The sequence below is a fragment of the Rhinopithecus bieti genome, unplaced genomic scaffold (genome assembly GCF_001698545.2).
Source record: "Rhinopithecus bieti isolate Rb0 unplaced genomic scaffold, ASM169854v2 scaffold_23748, whole genome shotgun sequence".
Classification (NCBI taxonomy): Eukaryota; Metazoa; Chordata; class Mammalia; order Primates; family Cercopithecidae; genus Rhinopithecus; species Rhinopithecus bieti.
Window position 1 is genome coordinate 3,183,715 of NW_016811596.1, and position 10,651 is coordinate 3,194,365.

Genomic DNA, 10,651 nt, shown 5'->3' on the forward strand with positions numbered 1-10,651 from the left:
AGTGTTACTTTCTTTAAAACATTAAAATATTTGAGTTATCAAAATGGTAATGAAGAAAACGAAAAATTAATGTCATAAAATTCTATTATCTTTTACCACAGAGGTTGGCAAACTAAGGCCTACGGGTCAAATTTGACCTATTGGCTGTTTTTATAATAAAGTTTCACTGGAACAAAACTACTCATTTGTTTAAGCATTGTCTACAGCAGCTTTCATGCTACAACAGCATTACTGAGGGTTACCAGAGAACTCATGGCTTGTAAAACCTAAAATACTTTTAATCTTGAAAGTTTGTTAACCCTATTTTCCCCCATAATATGAAACAAATCTTAAGATTTGTAATTAGCCTGTCCAGTGTGTTAAAACTGAAAGTCACTTCTGTAAGATGTTCTTTCATGTTTGTAAATTTATCCTATTAAACTATCAGTGGTTAATAGTTAGGCTATGCATGCTCTTTAGTAGGCTCACCATAAGAGAAAGTATCTGGCAGAGGAACACCATGGCCAGCTAACTCTTGAAATGTCCAGAACTTATTAACGCAGTTCAGGATGGCTTGAGGTCGGTTCATTAACCGGCATCCCATCTTCTCTAGATGGCGCAAAACAGTGATGTCACTATCACTCTGCACCCAAGGGGTTGGTACTCTGACTACCACCACTTGTGGGTAGGCAGTGATTAGCTCTCCATTGATCCGCAGACCTGAAATACATAAAAACAAGGCCAAAACCATTAGAGGGAAATATACAATAAAATAGAGAAATAGTAATATGCCATAGAGGAACAGTAATATGCCAAAGTTTGGATCATAAAATGAAATGTACTATTTTGTTAATATTAAATTGGGATCGAGATATTCCTCTGTAAGAAAAAAGAAAATTTAATTAGAAAAATATCTGGTTAAAGAAATTATAGTACATACCACTACAATGAATTACCACATAGCCATTAAAAAGAATGTCGTAAACATGTATGTTCAGAGATGAACAAATGCCTAGATACATAATGTTGAGTTTTTATTTTAAAGGGCAAATCTGAGAAAAGGTTTTATTTGTGCATACACATAAAAAATACCTATATGGGCCGGGTGCGGTGGCTCACACCTATAATCCCAACACTTTGGGATGCCGAGGCGGGCAGATCACGAGGTCAAGAGATCGAGGCCATCCTGGCCAACATGGTGAAACCCCAACTCTACTAAAAATACAAAAACTAACTAACTGGGTGTGGTGGCAGGCGTCTCTAATCTCAGCTACTTGGGAGGCTGAGGCAGGAGAATCACTTGAACCAGGGAGATGGGGGTTGCAGTGACCCGAGATCACACCACCACACTCCAGCATGGTGACACAGAGAGACTCAAAAAAAAAAAAAAAAAAAAAAAATCTAAGCGGTTTAACAATTTAACTGGCTTCCTCTGAATGTGACTGGGTGGCAAGGCAGGAAGAGGGAGGTTGAAGAGAAAATTTTAATATTGTGCTCCACGCAATTCTCTATATTATGTTTTGTATGCTTTTTAAAAAAGTGAGAACATGTGTCTCTATAATGAAAAAAGAAAACAATTTTTTAAGAGAAATGTTTCTTGAATATCTACCCAATTCCATTCCACTTAGGGAGACCCCAAATAATACACAAACAAGGTATTTATATGAGTTGCTTCTTTTTTTGAGACAAAGTCTCACTGTCACCTAGGCTGGAGTGCAGTGGCTGGTCTCAGCTCACTGCAACTTCCGCTTCCTGGGTTCAAGCAATTCTCCTACCCCAGCCTCCCAAGTGGCTGGGACTACAGGCGTCTGCCACTACGCCTGGCTTTTTTGTATTTTTAGTAGACATGGAGTTTCACCATGTTAGCCAGGATGGTCTCACACTCCTGACCTAGTGATCCACCTGCCTAGGCCTCCCAAAATGCTTACAGGCATGAGCCACCGCACCTGCCCCGAGTTGCTTCTTAAACTCTATTTTCATTTAAAAAATATATATTATATATATATAATATATATATAGTGTATATATAAATTTTATGTGTATATATGCACACACACACACACACACACACACACACACACACGAGTAATCCCACCCTGTCTGTGGGGAACGTTTCAAAACCCTCAATGGATGCTTGGAACTGTGGAAAGCCTAAACTGAGAACTATATATACTGTGCTTTTTCCTATACACGCATACCTGTGATAAAGTTTAATTTATAAATTAGGCACAGTAAGAAATAGTAACTAGTAATAAAACTGGACAATTATAACAATTACTGTAATAAGAGTTATGTAAATGTGGTCCCTTTCTCTCAAAATCTTATTATACTGTACCATGGGTAACTAAAAACAGCATGCAAAACCATGTGAAGCAAAACTGTGGCTAGGGAGGACTACTACACTTGTTTAAAACATTCAAACACAAAAATACAGAACATATTCACCTTCTATACAACATTCGAGGTACTTAAGGTTATTAGTACGTATCTTCCCTACTGTCATCTAAGTATACAGAAACATATATAGATATAAAATCACTTAAAATTATTGGCTGGGAGTGGCGGCTCATACCTGTAATCCTAGCACTTTGGGAGGCAGAGGCGGGTGTATCACCTGAGGTTGGGAGTTCGAGACCAGCCTGGCCAACATGGTGAAACCCCATCTCTACTAAAATACAAAATTAGCCAGGTGTGGTGGTGCATGCCTGTAATCTCAGCTACTCGGGAGGCTGAGGCTGGAGAATTTCTTGAACCCAGGAGGCGGAGGTTGCGGTGAGCTGAGAGTGCGCCACTGCACTCCAGCCTGGACAATAGAGTGAGACTCTATCTCAAAAAAAAAAAAAAAAAAAAAAAATCAGAGACATCTCTCTGTATCAGAGCATATATAGCTTTATTTCAATACTTTAGGTGGGCTGAACGGATTACATTTTATAGATACACCATATGATCAATTCCTTACTAATAACTGATATTCGGCCGGGCGCGGTGGCTCAAGCCTGTAATCCCAGCACTTTGGGAGGCCAAGGTGGGTGGATCACGAGGTCAGGAGATGGAGACCATCCTGGCTAACAAAGTGAAACCCCGTCTCTACTAAAAAATACAAAAAATTAGCCGGGTGCGGTGGTGGGCGCCTGTAGTCCCAGCTACTCAGGAGGCTGAGGCAGGAGAATGGCGTGAACCTGGGGGGGCAGAGCTTGCAGTGAGCCGAGATTGTGCCACTGCACTCCAGCCTGGGGCACAGAGCAAGACTCCGTATCAAAAAATAATAATAAAATAAATAACTGATATTCATCCAGTAAATATTAAGTACTATGTGTCAGATTCTTTTCTATATGGTCAAAATAGATTGATAAATAAGATAAGGTCCTTGCTTTCAAGAAGCTTTCTAGTGGGAGACAGACACTATATTAATTTTTATGGTATTAACTTTTAAATACGGTAGTAGTTCTGATGGAAGAAAAATCAGGGAGGTAGAATTAATGGCAAAATTAAGGCACAAACCATGAGCCGAGGGTGTGTGTGTGTTTAAAAAAAAGAGAAAGGACAATTCAAATGTAAGGCAGAGCACAAATCACAGGGCAAAAATGTTAACAATATGTGTGTGTGTCTCTGCGACTTGTATGGATGTACAGTAAAAGATATGGCTGGTCAGGTAAAGTGTGAAATATGCAAAGCCATATGTTCTGAACTAAAGAATTTATATCTGTTCTGATTAGGAATTGAGAGTCTGTGCTGGATATTGCCTGCTGATAGTCCATGTCATCCCATCTTTTAATTATTCCCCTGTATGTATAGCAGGGAATAGAAGCATTTTCCATATACTCCTCTGCCAACAGAATTCCATCTTGAGAATCTACCAACAAGATGACAATTATACGAAATTTTGGCCAGGCCTGGTGGCTTACTCTGTAATCCCAGCACTCTGGGAGACAGCAGGAAGAGGACTGCTTGAGACCAAGAGTTCGAAACTAGCCTAGGCAACATGAGATCTTCATCTCTACAAAAAAATACTTAAAAAAATTAGCCTGGTGTGGTTGTGTGTATCTGTAGCCCTAGTTACTCAGAAGGCTGAGGTAGGAGGATAATTTGAGTCCAGGAGTTTAAGACTGCAGTGACCTATGATCAACCTGGACGACAAAGACCCTGACCCTAAAAGGGAAAAAAGGTTTTTTTGAAGGTGAAAAAAGTAGAAATTATTCTCCAGGAGCACCCATGGATAGGTATGTCGTCATCAGCAGATGTGAGGTTTGCTTGTGGCTAACACCATTCTCCTCACAATCATTTGCTACAAGCATATTGATATTTTTTTCTTTTCTCTTTTTTGTTTTTTGAGACAGAGTCTCACTCTGTCACCCAGGCTGAAGTGCGGTGGCACGATCTTGGCTCACTGCAACCTCCGCCTCCTGGGTTCAAGCAATTCTCCTGCCTCAGTCTCCTGAGTAGCTTGGACTACAGGCATGCACCACCACGCCCCGCTACTTTTTTGTATTTTTTAGAGATGGACTTTCACCATGTTGGCCAGGCTGGTCTCGAACTCCTGACCTCAGGTAGAGGATCTGCCCACCTCAGCCTCCCAAAGTGCTGGGATTACAGGCATGAGCTACTGCTCCCGGCCCTTGATATCATTTCTTAGGCTTTAGCAGTGACTTGCCTAGATAAGCAAATCTAAAGAGCATTCTAAAAATTGAAAAAAGCCTTGGCGCCAGTTTGAGGATGAAAAATTTTGAGATAAGGATACAGAGAATGGGAATGTTAAGAAGCGAAGCTGGTTTGGGGCAGAAGATGTTAGATTTGGATCTAGATAGGAAAGACTTTGGTAATGACATAAGGATTTTAAAGTAGAATTACTGTACTTGAAATGTAGAGTGGAACTATACATATATGTACACAGTCATATTGGTGGAGTGAAAGCTGTATATTCATATTTAAATATTAATTTATGGGGCCAGGCACAGTCTGTAATCCCAGCACTTTAGGACGCCGAGGTGGGTGGATCACCTGAGGTCAGGAGTTCGAGACCAGTCTGGCCAACATGGTGAAACCCTGTCTCTACTAAAAATAGAAAAATTAGCCAGGCATGGTGGCAGGCGTCTGTAATCCCAGCTACTCGAGAGGCTGAGGCAGGAGAATCGCTTGTACCTAGGAGGCGGAGGTTGCAGTGCGCTGAGATCAAGCCACTGCACTCCAGCCTCGGTGACAGAGTGAAATTCCTTGTCAAAAAAAAAAAGAGCTGGCGCAGTGGCTCACGCCTGTAATCCCAGCACTTTGGGAGGCTGAGGCGGGCAGATCACCTGAGGTCAGGAGTTCAAGACCAGCCTGACCAACATGGAGAAACCCCATCTCTACTAAAAATACAAAAATTAGCCAGGCATGGTGGCTCATGCATAAAATCCCAGCCACTTGGGAGGCTGAGGCAGAAGAATTGCTTGAATCAGGGAGGCGGAGGTTGCAGTGAGCAGAGATTATGCCATTACATTCCAGCCTGGGCAACAAGAATAAAACTCCATTTCAAAAAAAAAAAAAAAATTCACTTATGGGAATCAGCCTGAGAATAGCTAAAGAAACAAGAATATGTTAAGTTGAAAATATGAAAGTAAAAAAGAGACACCAAGGACCTCAATAAGAGCCAGGGTAAAACTTAAAGGGAAAAAGTCAGTTAAAAAAAAAAAAAAATAGCAAGGCCAGCCACAGTGGCTCATGCCTATAATCCCGGCCCTTTAGGAAGCTGAGGTGGGCAAATCACTTGAGGTCAGGAGTTCAAGACTAGTTGGCCAACATGGCAAACCCGTCTCTACTAAAAATACAAAAATTACACAAGGACAGAAAACCAAACACTGCATATTCTCACTCACAGGTGGGAGTTGAACAATGAGAACACATGGACACAGGGGCAGGGAACATCACACATTGGGGCTTGTCGTGGGGTGGGGGGCTGGGGGAGGGATAGCATTAGGAGAAATACTTAATGTAAATGACCAGTTGATGGGCGCAGCAAACCAACGTGGCACATGCATACCTATGTAACAAACCTGCACGTTGACACATGTACCCTAGAACTTTAAGTACGATAATAAAAAAAAAAGAAAGAACTATCTTAAAAAAATACAAAAATTAGGCATGGTGGCATACACCTGTAATTCTAACTACTTGGGAGGTGGAGGCTGAAGTGAGCAGAGATTGTGCCACTGCACTCCATACTAAGCAACAGAGCGAGACTCCGTCTCAAAAAAAAAAAAAAATTAAAAAGTTTAAAAAACCAGCAAAATCTAGAATTATTAAATAGTATTATAAAAAATAAGAAAATCAGGAGAGAACAACTAAAACCATTAAATGAAAGAAACAAAGCAAGCTTTGAGAAAAGCTTGAGTTATAAGGAAGACAATGTAAACTGTCAAGAAAAATTTCAACCATTATTACCCTATCATTATGCTAACCTGGAAATAACTTTTGCTCTTTTTAAAAAATGGGATAAAGACGCAAAAAACTGTTCCACTCTCCAGTATAAACAGTCTATCTGTTGCCACCGGAAAATGGGAGTGCTCTAACCCAAAGTATAGTTGCATCTGCACAGTGCACTATGGGGGTATTAGTGAGGATGGAAAGAAATTCAATGTCTCCTCTAACAAATACCTGATGTTATTCTAGGAAAGCAGAAGGGATCCAAGGCTGGAAAGATCAATGTGAGCCAAAAAGGCAAAGTGACATCTCTTAGGATTCTGCCTTATGAGCTACTGATCTCTTGAGCACTGACCAAATATCACTCATGCCTTTGATGCAGAGCTTGTAAATGGATATAAGAGAATGGTTTCTTCCCTCAGACCCATGTTATTTAGTAAACAGAAGCACATAGTTGTTTGAAGAACTTTACCCACGATTCCATTACTCACTGTAAAAACATGTATTCCAACTGAATGTGCTTTGTTTTTAACCCCATCTCCTCTAACATATATTGTTTTTTAAATAAGCATCTTAAATCCCAACTTATAAAATTTTTCATCTAGCTTGTTGACTTAATACTGAAATTAAGATTTTGGTACAAATATTTTAGATATAAGTTTCAGATCAAGTGTATAATAAAGTGCTAACGTAACAATAAGGTTAATAAGTTAACCCTAGAACAGCAATGGGGTGGGGAAGCAATCTTTCTTCCTTTTTTATTAGGATATAAAAGGTATTGTGTATTAAAAGATGCTTTTGTCAGATTGATAGTGTTAAGGGATGATTATGCTCCAGTCTGAATGGTAACAATCTCTCCTTCCCCATAATTAAGTGGGGGAACTTCTCAAATGACCTACTATAAACTTCTGTGTTTTGAAGGCAGAGTTTGGCTATACTCCTAATAATAGTAAGTACTAGTGGTTTTCTTCCCAGGAATCGAGGAACAGAAAAATGGCAGCCTCTTCATTACTGATATTTACTTTTATTCCATCCTTGAGCGTTCCAGATGATTTTTTAGGACTTCCGGAATTTTTTTTTTTTTTTTTTCTGAGACAGACTCTTGCTCTGTCACCCAGGCTGGAGTGCAGTGGTGCAGTCTCAGCTCACAGTAACCTCTGCCTTCTTGGTGCAAACAATTCTCTTGCCTCAGCCTCCCAAGCAGCTGGGATTACAGGCGAGTATCACCACACCTGGCTGATTTTTGTATTTTTAGTAGAGACAGGGTTTCCCCACGTTGGTCAGGCTGGTCTCCAACTCCTGACTTCAGGTGATCCGCCCACCTCGGCCTCCCAAAGTGCTGAAATGATAGGCATAAGCCACCGCGCCTGGCTGGACTTCTGAAATCTTTTGAAAGCTTATAGTATTTTCAGAATTTTAACTAAAAGTTTCAAGTAAAGTTGCTGTTTGTATAAAATTAAAAGCCCACACAATCTTTGTGTCAAAAATTAAGAAAGTACCCAAAGACTAATGGAGATGTGTTATAAGGACACAGGAGACAACCTGGAGGTGTTCCCACTAGCTAAATTTGAGATGATCTGGCAATCAAAAAAGAACTGGCAACACAGTGAGTATAAAAAGTCCATGAATCCACAATGAATATGGAGAAACGGTAAAAAAAAGCCCCGTTTGGTACCTCAGGAGGGGATTATTACAGATGCTCCTTGAAGTCAAGTAGTATACTGAACGTTTATCACTTCTGTCTACACCACTGTAAAGTTGAAAAATCTTACATTAGACCACTGTAAATCAGGGACTATCTGTACATAAATCCTTATTCCCAAAACTGGTAATATGGGAAAATTCCATTTACTTAACCTTTTCAGGAGGCACTATAGTTCATCACCAGTAGAGAAAACTCTTTTAGAGAAGAATGTGAACTAATAAATCACTAACAGTGATACAGACTCTCATTTTGTGCTTCTGTTTGTCTGTACTATGAAGTACATACCATCCATTGAAGTAATTTTTTGTCTAAACTGTGTAACCTGGATATAATCAAGCCAATTTACACAAAACTCTAGGAGGCAAACATCAAAAGGAAATGATCAAACAATTGCAGAATGTGAGACATTTTAAGTGTTTTGATCACTTCATGTCATTGCAGAAATAAAGATGCAGAGGCCAGGTGCACTGGCTCATGCCTGTAATCCCAGCACTTTGGGAGGCTGAGGCAGGCAGATCACCTGAAGTCAGGAGTTCAAGACCAGCCTAGGTAACATGGTGAAGCCTCACAGCTGAGTGTGGTGGCGCATGCCTGTAATCTCAGCTATAAGGGAGGCTGCAGTGAGCCAAGATCACACCACTGCACTCCAGCCTGGGCCACAGGGTGAGATTCTGTCTCGAAGAAAAAAAAAAAAGGAATGAACTAGATGTGGTGGCTCACACCTGTAATCCCAGATACACAGAAGGCTGAGACTGAAGGATTTCTTGAGCCCAGGCGTTCAAGACCAGCCTGGGCAACATAGTAAGACCTCCTCTCAAATACAGAATGTTCTATACTAATGATGATGATGGTGATAATGTGCTGGCCAGTGGGCTAAATGTTCCTCTGCATCTTCTCAGTTTGTTCTCACAATGACTCCATGTGTGGATATTACGTTATCCAAGTTCTATGGATCAGATGTGTGAGGTTTAGAGGGACTATCGACTTAATTAGAGCTAAGAAAAATACTTAAGTCTGCTTTACTCCAAAGCCATGCTGGTAAATTGCTATGCTGTGTTTCTATAGCTGCATAACACTCTATCTGTGAAAATATTGACTCCATAGAGAGCACTTAAGGCTCCTGGTGGCCTAGAATTCCAGATTTCAGATTCAACAGGGACCTCAGCGTTCATGTAACCTGCCCTATTCCTGGAGTGGCACACACTCACTCACTTCCAAAAGCTGGACATTTAGGGGCTTTTCTCTCATTTTGTTCATGTGGCACCAATTCTGCTAATTTGGCCTTCAGAATATTTCCAATCTGTTTGTTTGTTTGTTTGTTTTTCCTTCATCTTCGTGGTCATTGTCTTAGTCAAAGATGCCATGATTATCTCTGACCTAACCTGTAATCCCAGCACTTTGGGAGGCTAACGCAGGCGGATCACCTGAGGTCAGGAGTTCAAGACCAACCTGGTCAACACGATGAAACCCTGTCTCTACTAAAAATACAAAGATTAGCTGGTCGTGGTGGTGGGCACCTGTAATCCCAGCTACTCAGGAGACTGAGGCAGGTGAATCGTTTAAACAGGGAGGCGGGGGTTGCATTGAGCTGAGATCGTGCCACTGCACTTCAACCTGGACAGCAAGAAGGAAACTCCATCTCACAAAATAAAAAATAAAAAAAAGAAATGAAGACTCACAGGCTGCACTCCAGATGTTCTGACGTGGAATCTACATTTCCACATCTTCAGGTGATGCCTTTGCACATTGTAGTAGAGTGGTTTTTAAAATCTTTAAAAAATATTTTGGGAGTGAAGGTGGGGTGGAAGGTGGAGGGCCTTGAGAGCCTGGATTGATTTATATGGGTTGTAAGTAAACCAGTGTCAGCCACAGCAGGTCTGCAACACCACCAGAAGGATTTGAGCTGGCAGACAAGATTCACTCTTTCTATTCAAAATAGCAATTCTTCCCTTCATGGTCCCATCTTATATTTGAGGCACACACATTTCCCAAGGGGCAGCTAGAGGGGCCATATGTAGGTCTGATCTTAATTATTATTTACTTCCTAAGCTTTTTTTTTTCCTTTTTACTATATCATCACTATCAAAGTGTGGGGGCTCATTATCAAGGCGACTGGTCTTTACTGGATTAAATTCCAGCACCCTCATTTCACTGACTTCCCTTGATTCTTACTATTGAAAGAACATAAGGCACTCTACAATTCTGACTCTACAATTTGTTTGTCTCTTCATAAGTTTTCATCACTTTCTTGGCTATATATTCCTGCAAACTTGATTTCTATGTAATAGGTTGGGGCAAAAGTAATTGTGGTGTTTGCCATTACTTTTAAAAGGCGAAAACTGCAATTTATTTTGCACCAACATAATACTAATTAGCCCTGTTCCTTGTCTCTTCCAGTGCAGTGGATTGCATCCCTGAATTCTTCCTCTGACTTTGCATGGAGAGAGCTATTTAAAAATGTATTGGGATCCCCGTGAACCCGGGAGGCGGAGCTTGTAGTGAGCTGAAGTAGCACCACTGCACTCCAGCCTGGGTGACAGAATGAAACTCCCTCTAAAAAAAAAAAAAAAA

At 40.7% G+C, this 10,651-nt stretch overlaps 1 protein-coding gene across 9 annotated transcripts in view; it reads right to left on the minus strand.

Annotated features, from left to right (window-relative positions):
- The window catches only part of RIMKLB (ribosomal modification protein rimK like family member B), a 93,521-nt gene that overhangs the window by 28,246 nt on the left and 54,624 nt on the right, over positions 1-10,651 (minus strand). For all 9 annotated transcript variants that reach the window (XR_001889644.1, XR_001889642.1, XR_001889645.1 and 6 more), the window contains one exon: positions 469-699. Coding sequence is in view for 4 of the 9 variants with exons in the window: in XM_017894279.1 (XP_017749768.1) it covers positions 469-699 (231 nt within the window). In the remaining 5 variants the exon portion in view is untranslated. The remainder of the gene's footprint in view (positions 1-468; positions 700-10,651) is intronic.